Here is a 23,116-nt window from a genome sequence, read left to right as displayed (position 1 = left end):
AGAAATTAAACATTATTATAGAAGTTCTAGGGAGAGCTGGCATTTCTCATTGCTGAAGTTGGTTAGTTACTGCCTTTGTCATCAGCATCATGTCTGTATGTCTGCTTTAAAAAGAAATCGGTAAAAATAGGATGGTCATAAACAGTATCCATTATCTTTTGTCAAAGTTGGCTATTGTGGTTATATGTGATAAGTAACTGCAGTGAACTATGCTTTTGCATGGCTCCTTAGGAAGCATCTTTACTCTCTTACATAAATTCCATAAAAATAATAGGTGCAGAGAGTGAAACTTTGGAAGAAAAATAGATGTGACCCAGTTGGGACATTCAAAGAACTAAAATATTGATGTACCAGTAGAAGCTGTAGGCTTTGAAACACAAATGTATTCTCTTAACCATTTTCATCAGTGTTCTAAACTGTTGGATAAATCTCATGAAAATAGTTTCATTAACTAGTTGACATAAATAAGAGTGCAGCATTTGGGATCCTATTCTGTGAAGGAATGCATCACTTGTATCAGGTGTGTATAAGGTATTTATAGTTGAATAATAAGTAACAAAAGAAGAACATAAGCTAATTTTAGAAAACAAAATTCTTAATATTTTATATGTTATAATAAACTGTTAAATGTTTGACACTACACAATCATTTTGCTACAAAGAATTTATTGGCATAATTTCTCAAATTACCCATTTTAAGATGAAAAGCAAAGTTTCTTTATAAAATCTTTATGAAACTGGAAGTACGCAGTGAGGGCAGGGGTATGTAGAGTTAAGTCATTAGTCACTGAGGTCTTTCTACTTTAGCCTTTCTTCTAAATCATTTGGCTATACAAAGTACTAGTTATTTCCTCTTCCAGACATTCCTAAACAAGTTATGCTGGTGGAATTGAGTAAGTAATAAAACTTCATATAGTAGATAACACTGTTGGCTTTCTTTAAAAGATGTGTATAAATCTTAATAGTTTTGTTTTCTGTATTTCTTTTGCAAGTCTTTTTAGAAATGTGGACAGCAAAGTTTATAAATCTTGAGTTTCCATATATGAGGACAGACTTGTTTTTTCTCTCCAGTACGGAGCAAAGATCCTCTTTAAAACTCTTCCTATTAAAACATTGCTGTATGCCATCGTCAAGAAATGATTAATTATGAATGTGTAGCTTTCAGTGTCTGTTTTATATCGGGTAATTGACACTAAGATGTTTGTTCCAGGGACTAAGGAGTAACTTGAGTTCTGTAACCTAATTCTTTGTTGGTGAGTGTATTTTTCTGCTAACATGCATTATTTTTTGATCTCTTTCATGTAGCTTTATGAAGCAGAAAATAAACACAAAATTTTGGAGAAGGAATTCCACCAATACAAAGAACAGCAAAGTAGCAAACCAGAAATCCAGCTACAATCAGAAATAAATCTTCTTACTTTAGAAAAGGTACCTTGGATTTTTTTCTTTAAAAACTGTCACAATGGTCCACTTACTGATAAGGGACACGTGGAATAATCTTGCATGATAAACTGGGTAATTTGTCCATTCTGTTCTATTTTTTCAGACGGTTCCCTCAGACTTTAAATATTTAGACACAAATAAGGCCAGTAGTTGCCTTATATCTGTAGAGGAAGCAGTAGTGTTAGAGGATAAGGCAGGAAAAACCCTGACCTATATATTTAAATCGCTACCATTATGATTTAAGCTAGGGAGGCTGAGCATTCAGTTTATCAAACTAAATAAAGATGAAGATTTTCTTATGAGGATTAATCCAGAGTGGTATTCCATCATGTGCATTGTTTGTTTTTTTTTAAAGTAAGTCAGAAAAGACTGTGTTATTCTCAGAGGGATGGAATCACTGTCATAAGTTGATTTCTTAGAAACCATGCATGCCTTCAGCAGAGGATATTTTTCTTAATTAAAACCACAGTTACGGGCATTTTATACTCAAATTATTGTGAGGTTTGAGTTAAACTGTTAACTGAATAAGCTGAAAAAATGGACCAGGCTTCTTGGCACAAAATGTACACAGTTATATGGCCAGTCTGCTTGTTACTGTGTGTTTGAATAACTTCTAATGCCAGCTAATTATTCAAAATATGTTTCTGTCTATAAATAAAACCTTTATTTAAAATATTTATAGATTTCTTATTTTTGTTACTTTTAAAAAATCAGTGCTTTAAGATCTTCGCATTTTCAGTGGTACCTAATTTTTGTTTGTTTGAAAGAAAATACGCCTCATAGCTGTTAATTAAAAATGTTTGGGTTTTGAGGTTACTGTACTCAGTGTGCTTCATAACTGTTTGCCTTTTAATATTATTTTTTTCATTGAAAGCAATGAATTTTTTGGGTGTATAACTTTTTTAAAGATTGATTTAGATAAGATCAAAGATTCACACTCAATATGTAGATTTTAAAGAATGGTTTGAACAGATGTCTATTTCAGAGAAAAGAATGTAGTACATATCTTCAATCAGCTGTAGGAAAGAAAAAAACCTACACACCTTTTAAAGGCAAGATTTATCCATCAATGTTTCTATTAAATTAGTGTCTATAATCTTACTTTAGAAAAAAAAAAGGCAGGGGTTGCTAATTTGAGAATCTTAAATTTAGATGTTATGTCAGCAGATTTAGTGCTAGAAACCAATCCTTCTGTATAGACAGCTATCCAATAAAAATAAGGCTATATTTTAAACAAGAAAATGTTCATGTGCCATAATATTTATGTTATATTGTATAACAGCTTTAGATGATGTTGTATGTTACACTACATAAACACTTTTCTTAAACCAGACCCTTTGTATATATACATCTTTCAGTGATTGTTACTGCTGTTATTGCTTCAGCTGATATGATTTTAATTGCTTTTAGGCTGAACTTGAAAGAAAGTTAGAATCAGCTACCAAGTCAAAGCTCCACTACAAACAACAATGGACAAGAGCTTTGAAAGAACTTGCAAGGTTAAAACAGGTATGCAGGTTTTCTTTTGTCATATGAGACAGCCAAGTTAACGCAGTGTTGGAAGCTACTTACAATTACTGTTAAATACTGGCAATTTTCATTTTATTAGTGTTTGCCTTTGCCAAATTTAAGCTGAGCTATACATTTTACAAAAATGAGTACAGCAAAACTCATTTTAATTTGACACTGAACTCAGGAAAGACCAAGGCTCAGATCTGCAAAAAAGACTGGTGTAATGAAAAGCAGGCATGATACAAAAAATGGAAGTTTTGTTAATTTCATCCCCGATAAAGCTCAGGCAGCACTTCCAGAGAAAATGTTTTGTTTCTGTCCCAACCATCTTGGTTGGTTAGTCCTAACTGTTCTCTGTTTTAACTGTAAAATGAATGAAGAGTAAAGGTGAGAAACAAATCTTAGCTTTTCGAAATAATTGTTTAAGGTTTGCTGAGTGTTGTAAAGTAAGCTTGCAGAAAATTTAAATGGGAAGTGAAACTTTAATCTGCTTTTGGAAATCCTAATCTTATACTAATGTGGTATGCCTTTACTGCTGTGTTTTAACAGAGCCTGTGTGTGTATAGTCGTATGTATATGACTTGAAAATACTCTGTTCAAACTTACCAGGAGTAGCAGCTTCATCCTCACTGAATCCATATGCCTCTGTGCTTTTTGTCATTGCCTGTCTCATGAATTACAGTAAACATTAGCTAAGCAGTATACTTAAGAATGGCAAGCATCTTCATTAGCCTTGACAAACAAATTAGTAAATCATTAATCCATGTTGTTGAACAAACGTTGACACAGATAAAACTTCAGATTTCCAAGTTTAGTGAAAGGTTTTTATTACGTGTATTTACACCTACTTCCTGCTTTAGGAAAAGGGGTTTTTTTGAGGATTATAGTTCCTACCTCATTCCTACTGCTAGAGTATTAAGTTTTGGGAGAGTAAGAAGCTATGCCCACCCTCTCCTAATTGATAATTACCTTTCTTACTCTGTATTTCTCTTTGAAGAAAGTGAATGTACTATATAATCACTATTAATAATAAAACCCTCATCTTTATTTGCTGTCTTCAAATTGGTTCTCTTTTGCCTAGTGGTAAAAGGAGTGATGAATCCTCATCTCCAACTTCTGAAACATCTATGCTTGACAAGATGATAGAGGAAAGAATATAAATCTTACCTCTCTGATTAATATTTATTCAGGAGCCATTGAATGTCCAGGCTGTTTTTTCTTACTGCTATATTTAAAAATTCCTGTAGAATAAAACAGAAGAATTTTGCTTGCCAGATCAACACTAGTGTATATCACTGTCAAGTTTTTATTTTAGATTTCATTACCATAGACCTGATGATCTGAATTTAGTAATATATGTGGATGGTTTCAGCTGACCCTCTTGCTGAAAGTCTGAACCATAAAATAAGTTGGCAAGTACATGAATTATGCTACCTAAAACTTCTACTACAGAACAAACCCTTTCAAAGTAGTTTCTTGTGTTTTTTATACTCCTGTGCTTCATCTTGTGCTTTAGTCTATTGATAAAGGATTTAAGTGACTTTAAAAAGCCAAATAAAAGTTGAAGCAGAGCTGATCAAAAACCATTTACTGTGTTTTAAATGTAAATTTGGAAACTGTTGCTTCAGGAATTCTAGATTTGCTTTAGTTCAGATGATTTGTGCAATTGTGCATAGTTTGACCAATTTCTTGTTTAAATTGGATTAGTACCATGTTAATTTTGCATTGCCTCTGGTGAATAGCCACAGGGCTGTAATCTTTGCCAGTAATTTGTCACACCAAAGCTCTCTAGAGAACTATACAAAACATTTGTGTAGTGAGGATTAGACGCTGAAAGCCATATCTTAGATTGTTAATAAATGTTAATGACAAAACCCAGCTGGTAAGTCTTGGAAATGAGATCTAATGCTTTGTGCCCATTGCCAAAAAATGTTTAAACAGAGATTTCCATTACTCAAAGGTGACCTAGTACAGTCAATTTGTGAATTAAAGCGTAATCTACAGGCTAAGCATTTAGTAAAATGTTCTTCTGATTTGCAACCATAAAAGTCAATGTTTCCTTAATTAAAAAATTTCCTTTTACTTTGGAACAAGTTCTTAGCACACATTTGTGATGGTTTTCTTATTTTGCAGAATGAGATATGTAGTATATAACTTAAAGTATGGGACTGTTAATAGAAAATGTTTTAAACTGCTCAATGTCTAGGATTTTGAAAAAGATCTAAAGTACATGAGGACATGTATACATCGTGCTTACCTGTGCTTAACAAAATACAGAAGTTGAATTTAAACACAGTTTGTAAAGGTGGTTGAAAACAGACTTCACCACTTCTTCCCTCTTTGTTACTCAGTGCAGGTCTGTATTAATTCTTCATTCACTGTGCCTGGTTTAGCCTTAGGAAGACAAAAGTGTCGGTAAGTTAGCTACTTATCTACGCACCCAGGTAGATTTTATCACCTCCAGAGGTTTCAAAAACTGCCTCTCAAGAGTTTTCTAACTGGGAAATCTTAGTGCTATGCAAATGAGACCTCCATGGTCTTTACGTATGTGAACACTATTTCTGAGAGCAATCAAACCATTTAGACAGAATTGCATATGTGCTTATAGGTACCTTGGATGCTAAATTCAGTATTTGTTTGGGTGCAAGAAACAATGTATCAAAAAAAATCAAAGCTGGCAGAAGTGTCACTTCCAGCAGTTGATAATCTCTGTTACAATCTAGAAAGTCAAAACCTCAAAATGTACATGCATCAATTATTCAATGTTCTGGGAGAAATATTTAAGTCTTTTAATGTGTTTGTGCCCTACAGATCTGTTTAAAACAACATGGACTGTATTGGCTGGCTGACATTTACTCATGTCTTGCCCAGTGTCTTGCTTATCCACTCAGTAATTAACTTGATTAATTTGTAAGTAATTTAGCCCAGGAGAGGATGTAAATATTTTTTTTTTGAAAAAACACAAAACACAACCCATCTGCCCTCCCAAACAAAAAAAACACCCCACAACCAAGAATGCTGCAAAACAAAACAAAAAACCAGTTGGAGGTCTACATCTTGGTTAAAAACTGTGTCTTGAAACCATCCAGGCCCTCCTACTGACTTGTCAGCTCTGGGTTATTTTCAGAAAACTTTACTTGAGTTCCTTAGCTTCAATTGTAAGTTTTTCCCACAGACTTGCATGGTATGTGTGAGTGGGAGAGTGAATAGTGGCTGCTATTTAGCCATTGTTTAGTCTAGTGTATGTATGTTTACATCTTCCTTTTGGATTTATAGGCAGCTATGGCAAAATAAAGATTGTGCTTCTTTGATTGAGAGCCTCTTAACTAGAGCACCTGGTGGCATACAGGGATTCTTTTATGATCTGATTATAATTGAAGTTTTGAGAGTGTTTTATTGCTGGTTAATTTTTATTTAACGCTGATACTCCTGTAGTACTGTAGGTTTCAAAATGTCAATGAAGTTCCCACCATGCAAGCTCCTAAAACAGTATTCCATGTCTCAAACACTATGTTAGAGATGCAAACTAAGAAAAGTAATAATACATTGAAGCAAATGATCTGATAACTAGTATATGGCTTTGTTTGGATTGGATTTGTTTTGTTTATGGGGGTTTAAGAGAAGGATGGCAAAATATCAAATTAATAAGATAAAACAATATTGATAATTTTTACAGAGAGGGGTGGGAGGAAAGAAAATAAGCAAAAGAAATAGTGACTAGCAGTGCTGGGAAAGTAGTGAAGGTACATGGGCCAACTAAAGAGGATATTGCAAAAATAATTTTCAGAGTAATTTATTATGATACTCTTGGTTTATCTGTACCTGCTGCACTGTGGGATAGTGGCTGATAGTAAGTAGGTGGTGATGCAAGAGTGAAGTTTCTGTGTTCTGAGTTTCTAGAGGGTCTTATCTTCTACCCACAAAGTTGCCTTAAGGCCAGCAGCTGATGGTTTCAGTGTTCCCTTACCTAAAATTTAAAAATGCAATATTCTAAAAATAATATATTTAAAATTCTAGAAGTTCTTACTGAGGCTTAAAACAGCATGACTGGCTACAATAAGCAGTTGAGAATAGACCTGAAATGTTCCTTATTTCATGATATATCAAAGGAGCATATTCTCTCTAGAAATGTAAAGTATATCAGAAAGTCTTGACCGAGAATTTTAAGCGTGTGACTATATATAAACTTGTGAGCACTGAGATACACTTAAAATACTTTGTATTCAGTCTTAACTTTCTAAGTATACACAGAATAAAATGAACATGTGACAAGTGGGTTTAGAAATGCTGGACTTTGCCTTACTGGTACTGTAAATTGAAAAAAGTTTTTAATAAAACATTTCTGCACTTTTCAAAGATGTCACAGTAAATTCTGCTACATTTCAAGTACTACTGTGCAATAGATTTTGGTTCCTTCTCTGGTTTTAAAAAATAAAAAGTGCTTATTGCCCAATGGGTTGTTAAACTGTGATTAGAAAAAAATGGACTTAATACCTGAATGTCTCTGTTAGTGGCACCAGTTTCATCACTCTGAAGAAGAAATCCTTCCTTTTCACTCATACTAACAAAAGACAGTCTTTTTATGGTCTCTCAACATATCATAACAAAACTGTATATAAATTAATTCAAAATCAGCATGTCTCACTTCTTATCAAACTGTTTTAAATTCTTTGCCATCTTCTTGTATTGATGGATTATTAGGAAATGGGTTTCTGTTGCTCTGCTATGAAGAGTTTAAATAGAGCAAATTTCTGTTATGCATCCTACCAATTGTTCTGACAGACTTTTAAAGTAGTCAAAGTCTGTTCAGAAAAACATTTGAAAATCACAGAGCATGAAGTGTGTAACTGAGATTGCAGACAGCATCCACCAGAAAAGAATGTGCAAAATCCCTTCTCACTTGCTTTCATGTCTTTTTTCCAAGTTGGACTGTCTTAAACTGAATGCTAGGGAACTCTTGCCTCATAAAATGTTGATTTTTATTTTTCAATTAATACTACTGTGCTTAAATGTAATTACTGAGGGGCATGGCATGTTACAGAAATTCTTTAATTTTAGTTGCGTAACAACGAAAGTAATCTTATCACCCTTACACCTCCCAAGTAAGGAAATGCCAAATATTTGTCATGTTTACACCACAACTGTATTAGTAATCAAATTAAATTTCTAATCAGGTTTATCTGAAAGGACATCCTATCCAATGCTAACTTGGAGTCAAAATGTACTAATATGATTTTTTCTCTTCTATGAAGAAAAGAACTTAGCACTTGTCATGGTTTAACCCTGGCCGGCAACCAGTATTCAAACTTAATTCCCTACAAATGTAGGGACATTATCCTGAGCAATGAGCGTGCTCGCTAGTGACAGATTTTTTTCCAGAGAAAAACCTCAAAAGGAATAGGAACTGAACAAAGGATTCTTCAGGAATTCTTTCCTACATCTCTTTGGCTTTTGCATCATTCTCTTTTGTCCTTTTCTTGGTTTTATTAAACCTTACTATAAAGGTGTTTCTGGATTAAAAAAAAAAATTCCGAAACTAGTTCAGTGAGGGCATAGAGGACCAAGGTATTAAATGAAATGCCTTCTGATCAATAGGAAAGCATTAGGAATATTGGGTCTTCTTCCTGGTCTGAGTTTCAGGCTTTATTCTATTAACGTTCAGTATATGTATTTCTTCTAATGTATGCTATTTCTCTGAGTTTAAAATGCCTTTTTTGTTACCAGATTGCCATTGTGAGCATGTTGCTGAACAGCAGAAACTCTGCTTTCCTGCCTCAAATAGTAAAGTATGAACTTTTCATGAAATTTGTAGTCCCATGTGCTGTTTATGGCCGGCACACAGGTCTTTCCTCTGAAGCTGCAGCTATGTGAACACTCAAACTCTTTCCTTATAGATTGGAGTAATACACTCCACAAACTGAAGGACTGGATTAGACTACTTCTATTCAGTGTAGTCACAGCTATTTGATGATTTATGTGTATTACGTGTCGCATTATAATGTTTTACTAGTAGGCAGGGGTGTAATTTGCTGCTGGTGTGTTACAGTCTTGCTGTGCTAGTAATAAGTGCTACTCTGTTTTGCTTTAGTTTTCAGGTGAAGTTTGTCCAACATGCCTTCGAAAAATTTTCTCATAGAATTACTGAAATACAGATTTGAACATTAGTATCCTAGTTTCCCATGATAGCCATAGTTTAAAATGGAACAATTAGAGCATGAAACTGAACTGCAGAGCAAAAACATATTATTATTTTTCCAATGTTAATCCTTTCATCACTCTGCAACAATGCACTGGACTGAAGCTAATCATAATTTACAAATCAGCATATGTAGAAAGGCTAGAAAAGCGGATAATGGCAATTAGAAGTCCTCTGTTCTGTAAAAGATTTAATTTTTTCATCATCTGAGGAAGATGTCAGCCTCATCCTCATGGTAATGAGGTATCTTTCCTACAGATTGAGGCAGCTTGCTTGTAAATAGCATTCTTACATAGCTTATTGTGTGGCCACAGACTCTTACAACTGTTAGATAATGTCAACAGGAAGACTAGGTTGTACTAGACAAATTAATTCTGAAAACAGAACTTGGAAATGCAGGGCGTACTGCATGTACTACAGGGATATGTATTGCAAATTTGTTTAGACTTGTCTAATCAGGAAAAGTAGCTAGTCACCAGACTGAATTACTGGATTCTTTACCTATAGAAATTTCTAGATTTGTTCTACATGTGCAGGGCAGCAACTCCTCTCCTGAGACTAAATAGAAGACTACAAAGGAGACAGTATACTCAAAATTGTAGGTCTCATGTTTGCCTTTAAGGTATTAGTATCAACTTTCTGAAAAACAGCAATATTCTAATTTGCTTCATTTTGAAAAGGATTTAACTTAAGAGACTGAATGGGAGCACCAAAAATACTGGTGGTCTTGAAAAGATGTAAATGTTAGCTTGTCTTCATACTTCCAGATTTTGGGTAATTGATCAGATCTGCTGTTCACTTTTTTACTTGTACTATAACTTGTAGTATAAGTTGTACTGGTTTTATACTAAGCTATCTGAGGCTAGATCATGCTCAGCATTTCATCTTACTACTGCATTTAGCAAACAACTCAGGCTAAGTACAACTAGCAATATAGTTAATATGATTCCATTTCTCCTTGTAGCCTGTTGTATATTTGAAATCTGGCTTTCTCTGGATGTTGTTGCCTATTCAGCTGTTGGGAAACCAGAGAATACCATTGTGATATGCACTGGGACTTCATAAAGAAAAAAAAATAAAATCGTCCTGTCTTTTCTTTATTATGTACTTCAACAGTAATGCTTGATCTGCAGCGTTAAAATACAAAGGCCTATCTTAATTCAAAACATTCTGTGATTAAGAAGCTCTTAATGCATTTGGTGTATTGTGTGATGAATCTCATTGTTTTAGTAACTTGGATCATGTCTGTAGTTATAATTTACCTAGTTTTGACTTTCAGCCAAAACTTTTCATTGGCTAGGAAAAAAAAAACCAAACTAGCTAACTGATGTGTAATATCAATCTAGCCCCATACAGAGGCCAGCAGAAGGTGCACAAGATCTAGAAACCTGGCTTGGGTATCTTCGAATATCCTCCAGGTACCCTCAGTCAATTAGTTAAGCATATCATGAGCCAGCGGTTGCATTCAGGTGGTTGTGTTTAACAGACATCAGTATTCTTAATTTGTTTCCTTTTCAAGCTATTTCATATTTTTGTCCCCACAATATATCACTTTTTCACATCCACTTTTTCCCCACTGAGTAATTTTGTATTGGCAGCAAACTGTTTATTCCAGAATGACTCCCTTGTTTATAAATATATCAAAAGAGTAGATTCTTGTAGAGTCCACTGTTACCTTCTTGCTGTTGTGGAATTGATCAGTTTCTGTCCTTTCTCTGATACTCTAAACCCTGAGTAATCTGAGAGGTCCTTCTCTGTGACAGTTTAGTTTTGTGTTTGGTTGTAGGTGGTTTCTTTGGTATGATGTTTTGGTGGATTTTTTGAAGAGTAATTGGAAGTGTGACTTTTCTACAAAAGCTGGCTTCATTCTTCCTGGTGTACCCATACATCCTGTTAGTTTTGGGTTTAGTTATGGTTTTAACCAGTTTAGCCACTGTGGAAGTAAGTCCTGCTGGTAGTTCCTGGATGTTTCAAAGGTGTCTACTTAAAGAAAGAATAAAATAAAAAAGGGGGAAACAGTTATTCCTGTGGTATCAGCACTGATGTTAGTGACTGATTACAATTGCAGTTAGTCTTGCAATTTTGTGTTTGAGTTTTGCTAGAACACTTGAAAACTCTTCGATAAATATCAGCTGGCTGCAGAAACTTGTTAATATTTCCTACATGTATTTGTAGATTTCTGTTCTAAAACTTATTCTGCTTCAGTCTGAGACTGTTCTTTAAACCTGTCCCCTGTAATGACATGATGCCTCTCACATGGACATGTCCTTCTGCAATGAATGTTGATTGGGGAAGGAAGGACTATGGCCTTACATTCTTCAAGTGCCTTTTTTATGCTTCAATCCTGTATCAGCTGTATGCTCTTTGGCAGGATTCCTGCTTTGGGTTTTATTGTTAGTATGTATCGCTTTAAAAAATTGTTCTTCAGGCTTTTAACTCACTGCAGTTATAACACTTAATATGCCTGGCTAGTATATTGGATTTAGTATAAAAAATTAAGTATTTTGGGGTTATGTACATGCTATAACTTCTTGTCAAGTACTTTGCTGTTGCATTACCTGTTCACATGAACAATTGGAGTCTTTGTTTATACCAATTTCTTGTGAAATTCCAGTTTTCTTATCCCTTCTTGATCAACAACAGGGAGTGCTTAAAATCTGGAACTGAGATTCAGGGAGATGCTTGACTACATTCTTCCAGATATATATTAGGTTGACTATATAATGAGCATGCTCACACATATCAAACAGTTATCTTTTTTTAATTCCTATAATAAATATAAAACCTATTGTATTAACAATCAAATACTTCAGGTGAAAGCAATGTCAAAATTACAAAGGTAACCTTGCACTTTACAATATGTCTGGATCCAGGATGGCTGTGTAAACTCCTGCCTTATTTTTTTAACTTTAGGAAGAAATGTTATTTGACATCAAGTCTTCAGTCGCATTCAGAGTGAAAGACCAACTGTATTCAGTTAGTGTGTAAGGTCATATTAAAAATGACTGGGAGGAAAACAAGTGGACAAAGGATGACGCCTCTCATTAAGATACTTTAAATTCACAAAGTGGTAGTGGACTCAAACATTAGTTTTATTACAGTGTCTGTTTAGAACTTTAAAGAAAATAGAACAAAGTAAAGCTTTAAAGTGGATTAATTGGATTAAATCCACAGAATAAGTTACCTAAAGTTTCGCATAGAACTAGACAAATGTAAAAGGAAAACCTCACCAGAGTTTTGTTTTCAAGGCTTTTTTAACTACAAATTGCAAGTTCTAAAAGTAGTTATTGAAGCTTTGACACTAGGCACTATGGGGCTGATGATGGAAGTTTCCGTCAGATATTTAGCATTTTTATGGGGTTTCTCTCTTAAAAAAAAAAAAAATCATTTAAAATACTGTGTAGCAAAGGAATAAATCTCAGTATCTTGAGCAGTTCCACAAGTGTAAGTTTTTTATGTTTACCAGCTTAAGCCAGAGTTTGTGAAAGTGTTTGCAACATTTTCACCATTTTATTGATGGGAAGATACCTGTGACTGGGCTTCAGCTGATGCAGCCTGGGCAGGTTTACTGCAACTATCATAGTGACTGGTCTTACTGCATTATGGATAACAACAGCGAAGACATCCTGTTCAACGCCTGCATTTGCAGTACTCCTGGAGACTTCATTGTCATTACTTCATTCCTGACATTTTGTTCATGTCACTATAACTTTTACATGTAATCATGTAGTCAACTGAGTTATGTCTTTACCTGTTCCCACATTAGCGTGAACAAGATAATGCAATGGCTCACCTTAAAAAACAGCAACAAGAGCTGGAGCACATGAGGTTACGCTATCTGGCAGCAGAAGAAAAAGAGCTGGGGAAAACAGACCGACAAGAGCTGGAGGATATCAGAAATGAACTTAACAGGTATAAACCACTTGTAAGATTTCTCTCTCCACCCCTGCCCCACCCCTTTCTTGCTGTCTGCCTCAAACTAGGAGAAAGTTCCATTAAATCAAGATTATAATTAGGTGTCACTCCAGTGAAGGAGTGCAGTTTAGTGTCTCTTAGGTAAAGATTGCACACTTTCAAATGCAGCAGTACTGAAGTATAGAAAGTCTGTGTTTAAGGCCACTGTAGCCGTTTTTTCTGTTAGTCATTATACAGCGCCAGGCTTTTTTCTATTTTAAACCTTCACTTCTAAGGATTACATGCCTTTCTTAATGCAGCAGTTCTGTTCATATTTTGAATCCACTAAAATTTTAAATTTGCCTAATGTTGTCCTCCAAAAACTGTCTGTCATAGGTTGTGTGTTGAACCCTTTTGAGTGCTGTTTGTGTTACCAAAATAGCCTTGGTGGCAAGTGTTATAGTTGCATATGCATACAGAAAAGGTTTAATTTAAGTATTAATACTTAAATATATTTATACTTGAGTATTAATACTTAATTGAGTATTAATACTTAATTAATTTAACTATTATACTAAAATTTCTTTTACTTACAGCGTTTTTTCCATAGAGAGAAGATAATTTATTACTTTTTCTGGATTTCTTTATTTTACTGAGTACTTCAGTAGATAAATAACTTGAAGACTTAGTGTGAAAATAATTAGAGTGGGTTTTAATATGGCTCATCCTCTGACTCTTTCCATTTTATCAACATCAGGCTAAAGCAACAAGAAGAGGAAAAGCAATTTCAAGATGTTAAGGATAATTCTGGTGGTAGAGTGGATGCCCTTCATTCTACAAAATTAAATGAGAACATGGACGATTATCTCTCTCGTCTGATAGAAGAAAGGGATACCCTTTTGAGAACAGGGGTATATAATCATGAAGACCATATTGTAAGTGAACTTGATCGTCAAATCAGAGAAGCTATTGCAAAAAGGAACATCACTAGATAAAAGCCTGCAAAAAGTTAAGAGCCAAAATTTGAACAGTGATATTTATAAACCTGTACTAGTTTACAAAATATGTAAGGTCATGCTTAATTTTGCACACCGTTAGCTCTTTCTGAAGTCAGTGTAAATGTCTGCAATGTGAAGTTGTGCACAGTTGCAGGTTTTACGGGTACAGTGGCTGTTTTTTAAATGTTTTTATACTCATTTGTAGATACAGATATGTAAATGTATTTATCTTGTGTACTTTCTTCTGAAAGGTTTTCTACCTCTTTTTGCATCACCCTGTCTAGGTTTATTTGTAATTTTTTTACTCATTCATTATAATGTCTTTCAGTTTTTAAAAAGATGTCTTCAGATATACTAGGGAAAAGTGACATCGGCTGTTTTCCCTGACAGAACTCTTAGTTCTGAACCGAAGTGCAACACCAACCAAATACCACTTTTTTACCGAATCATAAGGTAATCAATTTTTGTTTCTCCAACTGTAGCTAACATAACTAAGTTCTGCAGTAAATAGGAGACAAGAATTTTGTGTGTGAAACTCTCCAACCTTATGAAACTAAAATCAATTATTAAGTAACTAGCCTGGTTGTACAGGATGAAGATCCCTTTGTTGCCCTAGCAGTTTTGCACATAGGCCTATAAGGTTGAACCCAGGAGTGTAAAGACCTAGTTCAGAAGGATACATGCATTCTTACATCCATCCCTAATAAGGAAAGCACTAATTAAGTGAGTGTATACACTTTAAATTCAGAATACACAAAAAACAAGAGCTTTTCTAAGTAAAGATTATGTCCTTAATCAAGACCTAATTACTTTGCAGTTACTTAATGTATTTTGTAAGCATGTTATCTCATTACCACTTAAATTTTATGTAAGTTTGTTTGATTGTGAAGGTATGAACATGGCATAGTCTCAAGGTGTTAAATGCCAGAAGAGAAATCCACTAGAAATGTTAAGTTTGTGCATATTTACAGTTGAAAAAGTTTTGGTTTCCAGCCTTCATTCCCTTTCAGTAATTTTAAAACTATTTTTGTGGATCTAGCTATTAACATTACCTTAAAACACTGTTCTTTCAATAGGCGTGTCTTCTGTCCTGTAGGCACAAATGTTTCTCTATTTGAATGTCAAATACTAAAAACATCTTAAGATTTGTTACTTCTAGAATGAACAAATACCAATGCAAAAATTCCTTTATTTTTATTTTTGCATAAAATCAGTGAACTTTCGTAGACACGGCTGTATACATGTGACCTTCCTGTTTTGTATGGAATTAATTAGAACATCTTGGGTTTTTTTATATTTTTTCTGGCTTTGCTTCCTATGTACATTGTTTTCCTCCTCCTTTCCATGGGCATATCTCCTGTTAAATAAACTTTGTTTAGACTCCTCAGTAACGTTTTAAACAAGCTGTATAAACATAGAGATCATTTTCTGTGAAGAATTAAAACTTATCAATACCAGACTTTGTAAGAAATGCTTTTGTAATACTTTGCACACTCTACTGTATTTTTCAAATTACTGTTGTTAGAGATCCCTCTGCACTAGCAAATAACACCTTCATAAATCCAATACAAATCCATGAAAAGTAATTTTACAAGGTGGGTTTTTTGGTTTTGCATCATGGATTTATCATATCACCGATGCAAGATCATATGCAATTATTGTAAATAAATCAGGGAGCTTCTATCTTGACAGGAAGACACTCATGCTGTTTTTCTTCTAATGCTTGCTTGCCAGAAGTGTAACTTCTTCTTCAAACGCTGGAGGGTGCCTTAGACTTACAGATCACAAAGACTGAGTTTTCATAACTGGTGATTTTTTTTTTTTTGAACTAGCGTTCTGTGACTTTTCAGGTGTGTCTTTAATAAAATTCAAGTTTTGAGTATTAAGGACTTTGTGTTTATTTTTAATGTATGTATTTGAACAAAAAAGTTGTTATTTCTGGTAATATGACAGTCTTCAGTGCTTGAATCCATAAAATTGACAAGTTCACTTTCAAAGTTAATTTCATTTTTTAATTTCTAATTGAGTCTCTTCCATAGTTTTTAAAGAAAATAACAGTCATCTTGCTGTGGGGCTTAAAAAGAAACTACTTGGGTGAGGTTTTTCTAATAAATCAACTATTGAGTAAAAAGGTATATTTAAACAGTTACAGCCTTGATAATTTAAGCTATGTGGGTCCATTTTGTCCTTTGTTTAGAAGGTAAGAAGCATGAATTTTGTGTTTATTAAAAAAAATACTGTTGCTTTTTTGTTTCGTTGTATAGTCATTGCTTCCTAGTGTTCATTGTTTGTATTCAAATGAGAAAATTAATCATACTTTAAGCTTAACGTTTCACTTTCGTTTTTTCCAGCAGTTTATGCACTTCAGTCTGAAGTACTCTAGAAATAAAGTCTGTAGTTGTAGTAGATACCCAGAGCAGAGATGAGCTTATCTTTTTAAAAAAATATTTTTATGTTGGGTTCCATTTTCCTTTTTATTGCCTCAAAACCATTTTAAAGCTTATAGCTATTCAGTGGAAAGACCAAATACCATTTTTAATCAAAAATCTCATAAAACTTGTATCCTAATCTCTTTTCATGGCAAAAGAAATGCCATTTGAAACAGATGCATGAGATAACAAGCTTATTTTAATTTACCCAGCATAAAAACTCTTGGAAACGAAACCTGTGTTTACAGGTTCAGTCCTGTTCCCATATGCCTTAGAGTGGGAAGATGAGCAACAGCTAGACCCTCCTGGCATTCTGGCAAACTCCTGCTATTGATTATAGTGTACCCAGATTTCACTAGGAAAATTGATGGAATTATTTCAGAACAAGTACTCTTACCAATGTTTCTGTGAACTCCAATGCCAATGAAAATTAGTAAATGGGAGGCAGGGGGTGCTGGTGGGGGCTGTTCTATGTCAGTGCCAAATCAGTTCCAGCTTTCATCTGCCTTCTGATTCAGGCTCAGAACTTGCAGTTGGCTTTGGATAAGGAAACTTTGATTATATCCTGTATTTGTCCAATTCTGTCTTTTCAAAGGCACTTAGCCCATCTGCAGACAAGGTTAGAAACACTTTTTTTCTGATAATCTTCAGGCACAGGATCCCCTCCTGCCTGTATGTGCTAATTATTCTTACTGTGATGGGAGTTGCTGTTATCAATCTTTCTTACCAAAGAGTTGCCTCAAATTATTTAGTACAGGTTTAAAAGTAAAGCAGCAAATCAGGATGTAGTATGTTTATGCGTCCTGATACGGAGCGTTAGCTAAGATTTTTGAGAACAGTTACAAAGAAATTGATCTTTTCCTCTGTTAATTGTTAGAATGTTTATCAGAAAAACTGTTTCTAAAATCTGATTTACTTTAGTGGAATGCATTATCATAAAAGACAAATAATTTTAAAAATAAGATGACACTGTTTTGCTTTGAATCTGGAATATTAGTACATAGTTAATGTTATTGATCTTTCCATTTGAGGTGAAGCTATAACCACTGTTTCTATAATATTTTAGCAGTTATCCAACCCTTTTAACAGTAATACACTTTCAAAATTGCTGTTGCAGTAAAGAAGCAATGTTATGTCTGGCACTGAACTTTCAAGCATTCAATCTATAGTTTTCATTCACTGCAGTTTAAATACTTCTCCCTTCCCTCCACAGAGATAAACCTTAATACACAACTAAAGATGGAAGTCCTTTATCATATCTCCTAAGTGCTACTGAAGTATTTATACCACTTATTACATATTTACACAATTATTTATTTTGCTACTACTGTGCCTAAATGATCATGACCTGTGTCAAGGCTTGGATGGGAAGCACTAACCCCACTATTGTTAAAGACAGAACTGTAGAAAGGCGGCTGCATGCTTAGATCTCATTTCATTTGTTTCTCCAGGGGGTTGTATTAGTAGTGTTTTCATTAGAAATGTTTTTACAGATGTCGGCTATCCAGATATGAAGTCTCTGTGGTAGAGAAGCAGTCAGGAGTTTGGCATTCAGAACAGAAAGAAAAAAAGTCAACTTTGAGAGACTAATTTATAGAAAAATAATTTACTGACTTTCTGATGTATAAATGTACAGTAACTCCATGGTGGCTTTAATGCAGGGTAATTGAATTCTTGCAAGTACAGTTATTTTCTATTCTTAACTTGAAGAAATGCTAGTCTGTCATTCCCCATCCCTGAAGACTGAAATAGTCCTCATTAATAATGCTTCTGGAAAAGTGACACCCACTACTTTGTAGTCCAGTACTACTCCCCCACCACCACCCCCAAGTTAAATGCTTGTAGTAGTTTGACAGCATTTTAAACAATTTATGTATTACTACAAAAAGTTTTGTTCTAACAATATACAGAGAGAGTAGATGATTATGGAAGTGTAGCATTACTGAATGTTTGACCAGAGGGTTCTGATGCAGAGACAGAATGGCATTGACAAAATAATATAGCATTAAAATTCAGAGTGGTTTTACTGGGGCAGATGGAGTGTAGCAGAACAGTCTGCAGCCTAATACTGCTACAACAGTTGTTGTATGTTACTTATAGCTTTAACTGTACTATGAAAAAACTGTAAAAACAGTTGGTAGAGGGCTATGATTTACTATGACTATCCTAAATTTTGTTTTACAAATACAAATGTAAATTAGGGCAGCAATATTAAGTCATTGGGTTTTGAGTTGAGCAGGCAATCAAGCTAATAAATGTTTTGTAGAATTTCAGTAATGGTAAGCCTTCAACACTTTTATATTCGCTTAATAGCATAAGCAAGGGGAATTTCTTGTTTATTGTCTCCAGAGGTACAGAAAATGTTTTATTGGTCTCATGTTAAGTGATGTTGGTTGTACAGGTCACCAGACCATCAGTATGTTTGCCAGAGAAGGTTATTTTGGTAACAAGATTAATATTGTAATCCAGTAGGTCATCCAGATCAGGGCTGAAAGGCACTGTAAACTACTATTTGCCTTATAGTCACATGCATGTGTGAAGGTTGAGTCCCATTCATACCAGGCATGAAGTTGACATGAAGTTTCTCATCCAAATACCTAAGGCGGTATTAGGTATATAGGTATATAATACCTATCGTTTGTTCTTATAGCCAGCGCTTTAAGCCAGTACTGTGGGTATGCTTTCGTGAGTACCAGTGTGTACTTGGTGTAAGCCACAGAGCCTGCCTGCTTCTTCAGGAACCATTCAGGTGATACGTTGTTTGATCTAGATTACTTTTTTGATGCTTGTATGACAATAATGCTTATTGCACTTTTCCTGAATGTGGATGCATGTGACGTTTAAAATACTCTAGTTTATTGATTTATCTTGACTTTTCTGATGATAATCCAATTATTGCACCGAAGAAATGGGCTAAATAACCCAAAATAAATGAAGAAAAAAAAATACGCAGATTGTGAAAAAGCAAGACCACACCTCTACTGCAAGAAATTGGTAGACGAATCTCCGTAGGTATATCTCCATGAAAGCATACTGCTATTTGTGGGAAAATATTTATTGTGCACCTCAGCTACATGGTTTTATACCTATACAGTGGGTTTTACCTGTCCCATCCTCCTACATCCTGCACAACAGATGGATTATATTTTTACTCCATGATTTACTTCTTACTGCATATACACAGCAAATCATTAAAATTGTTTTAAAGTTTAACCCAAGAACAAACATTTTTATGCTACTGATACCTATTTCATCTACATATATTGTCATCGGTGCAGGTGGCCTGTAATAGCCTAGGTAGAAATAGGCAGGCCTCACAAGAGGATGTGTTAGAAGGCATTCTCTCTCTTGCACCGTGTAAGGGAAAAGCCATGTTTTGCCATCCTGACCAAAAGCTCGTGTTGCGATACTTGGTGCAGCATGGCAAGATCTGCCCTGAGTCACCTGTGAAGGGGCTGCCACTGGTAGGCTGAGGGTTGGGCGCAAGGTCTGTGGTTTCTCTGCCCATCTCTGTTATAAGGGTGTTGAGCGATCTTGAACAGGGCTCTGGGCCTCCACTTCCTATCAGCAAAATGAGAATGATGTGGGAAAGGCTTTTCTGTGTAAGTGGTTCACAAACTGCTGTAAACTCAGACTATCTGTGCTGGGTGCGGTCACCTTAATGCCCGAAGAGGGGTAGTTCACTAGCTTCTACTAAGGTGCTTCTTCAGCAAATGTGTACGAGCTATTTACTTTGCTCTTTTTCAGTAGATAAATCGGTATCTCAATTTAATTCTTCTGGCTAACTGCCAATTTATCCAAAAGCTTTAGAAAAAAAGCAAAAATTCTTTAATCCTTGTGTATAGCTCTCTGATTTCTAGGGAAATTAAGGCAGTCCAAGTCTGCAGCCTTCCAAGAAAGGCTAGGTTAATCCTCTTGTGAAGAGATGGATGAAATAAAATCACTTGAATAGGGTAGAAAAAAGGCAAAATATCTGGAGTTTTGGGCCTGCCTGGAACAGTGTCTGTCTTGGTAGATGAAGGTGATTCCTCATTATACTGAGGCTTTGATGAATAGCTAGTTAATGCTTGGTTGTTAGAGCTGTTTGGAAAAGAAAAGGTCAAGCATTGTTTGCCATACCCCATCTATTGAGCAAATAAGTAATTGTGAGGGTTTTAGTGAAAGCTTTTATAGGAAAATCATTTTCTGACTTATTAGTATTGAAATACTAATAAAAGCAAATCCCTATTATACTAACAAACGTGACAGATACTGTTGGAAATTAGTCTAGAGGGTGGGTGGAGGCCAATTCTTAATGAAATAACTCTCAAATGCTGTAAAACCAATTGGCTGCTGCTGAGCAGGACGGCCACACCTCTGTGCCAAACGTGGCAGTGCTTACAAGGTGGTCGCAAATTCTCCATCCAGGTGTGGAGTTCAGCACGAAAACTCTGGGGCTGCCAGGCCACTGAGGGCAGCGGGAGGAGGGGGAGGAAGCAGTGGCTTTTCTCCACTGCACTTAGCATCACAGGGAAAGGACACTATTGCTGCTGCTCACAAAACCTAAACATCTCCCTAAGTAGCAACAAATTCCCATTTTTTTGCCAGAGTGGACTCTTGCCCCCCTTCCCCACCCCATTTTTTTTCCTTTTGCTGTTACCACATATACACTTGATGAAGAGAATAGCAGATTTCACCAGCAAACAAATTGGGATGGTTTGTTTACAACAAATAATACAAAAAAGTTTTGTAATTTAATAGTCAGGGAAATTACCTATTACTTTATATACTTTACATTGAAAGCAATATCAGAATATTATTTTCAAAAAACCAGTACCTACAGTAAGTTGTTTGTTTGTGGGTTTTTTTCAGGATAGTTTTTGTGCATACTTAAACAGTCTTTCACAAAGAGCTGATGGGGTTTTTTGAGTTCTTTTATGCCCTTCCTTTCATGCTCATTGAATAAGTCATTCACATCATGTGTAACATTACTCCTGGAAATATCCCACCACTATAAAAGGAAAGTATCTTGGCTAAAATAAATGCTTGTAGAATAAAATAAATAAATAAAAATTACTGCCCACGTCTTTATTTTGCTTGCTGCTTATTTTACCACTCCAGTTTCAGATAAAAATGCATTGCATGCCCTATGGAATGCAATCTGTTACAGAGCACAGACAACATACCAAGTTGTGTACCACAAAATAACAAGCTTGTATGAGTACAGGCAGGGTTGCTGTTTATACTGCCAGATTCAAACTTTTAGTTAGATAATTTTTGGCAGTGAACGCACCTAGTCTGTTACTTATACACCAGTTAATCCTGACTTAGAAAAAAACGAACATCCACTTAGAGCCTCTAAAATCTTAGCTTAACTTTAATACTGTGGTAAGAGATGATTTAGGGTATGGCACGTTAAAGAGTGTAATTCTTAAAAACTTGCTTCTGTGTCAGGCATTATGTCTTTAAATCCTAACACTATTTTTACACGAAAATTTAAGAATGAATACTGACTTGAATTACAAAAGCAACTTTTAATGGGCTTAGCTTAAAATTTGTTCTATTTAAATTCACGACAGAAGAGAAAACAGGCATTTAGTGTTGTCTGCTTTTTTAGTAGAGGAGCAAAGGCTGCAATGAAGAGTAGCAGTATGAAGTAAACACACCACCCTTTGCAGTTTGAAGGTATGTATATGTGCGTTTAAATATGCTGATGAAAGAGGGAACATGGTAAACGGAATCCATCTAGGTTTTCTTAAGGCAGAGAGACTTGCTTTAACTTACAGCAATTACCTTCTTAATTTTTTTCAGTAGCAGAGTATTTCAGTGGCTCGGCATCCAGACTATGTAGTGTCATTTTAGTAAGAAGAAAAAAGATCATCTTTGGGGACACGAAAGGCAAAGTGTAACCCGGTTCACAATATCTTCCATTGCTGGTTCACTTACCCTTACACAATAAAACCCAGCCAAACAAAATCCTACCATGATCTGGGGGTTTCCTTATGGAGATTTCTGAAGTCTTGCATTTATTCATCTAAGTCTCATAAATACATATTTTTAAAATATCACAACCTCAACTCCCTTTTCTAGCTCCATTTTTGTTATCACATTATCTGTTTTAATGGCTATTAAGCTACAATGTCCGTACCTTATCTTTGTCAGTTAATGTATCTAATTCCACCATCCCAGAGGGAATAAACCTGAAGCTAAAGCCTGCAATATATTAAAGAATCAAGAACGCTTATGTAGAACAAACAGAGGATTTAGCTTGGATAAACAGCAGAAAGCTCAGTGTCTTTTATGTCCAGAGCTCAGGACTGGAAGAAGAAAATGACTATAAATCATCCCTGTGAAACAACATAACATAAATGTTGTATGTTTATTTAAAACTTCATACAATCATTTATCTGGGCTATAGCTCAGTTTCAAAAAGTGCTCTGCTGTAATGAGGTACTGAGACTAGCAGTGATCAAGAGTAAAATGATATATAGTCTTCAACCAGAATTTGCTTATAGGAAGAATGGAAAGCACTTAAGCAGACACCAAGTATCTATAGCTAGTAGATCAAGCATGAGGATAATGCAATAATAACAAAAACTTTGATAGATTTTTTCCTGTTTCTCTTCAAAATATCACATTTCTTGTAACGTGACATTGTTTTGAGAG

The 23,116-nt window shown here is 35.0% G+C and overlaps 1 protein-coding gene across 1 annotated transcript in view; it reads left to right on the top strand.

Annotated features, from left to right (window-relative positions):
- Window positions 1-15,924, top strand: part of CEP120 (centrosomal protein 120) — a 44,992-nt gene extending 29,068 nt beyond the window's left edge. The window contains exons 18-21 of the mRNA XM_040580214.1: window positions 1,305-1,427; window positions 2,853-2,951; window positions 12,917-13,062; window positions 13,802-15,924. Of these exons, the coding sequence (XP_040436148.1) occupies window positions 1,305-1,427; window positions 2,853-2,951; window positions 12,917-13,062; window positions 13,802-14,039 (606 nt within the window). The 3' untranslated portion in view covers window positions 14,040-15,924. The remainder of the gene's footprint in view (window positions 1-1,304; window positions 1,428-2,852; window positions 2,952-12,916; window positions 13,063-13,801) is intronic.
- Window positions 15,925-23,116: the final 7,192 nt, after the last annotated feature.

This window comes from Falco naumanni, chromosome Z, assembly GCF_017639655.2.
Source record: "Falco naumanni isolate bFalNau1 chromosome Z, bFalNau1.pat, whole genome shotgun sequence".
Classification (NCBI taxonomy): Eukaryota; Metazoa; Chordata; class Aves; order Falconiformes; family Falconidae; genus Falco; species Falco naumanni.
Note: the sequence above shows the minus strand (reverse complement) of the source record. Positions and strands in the feature narration are given on the sequence as shown.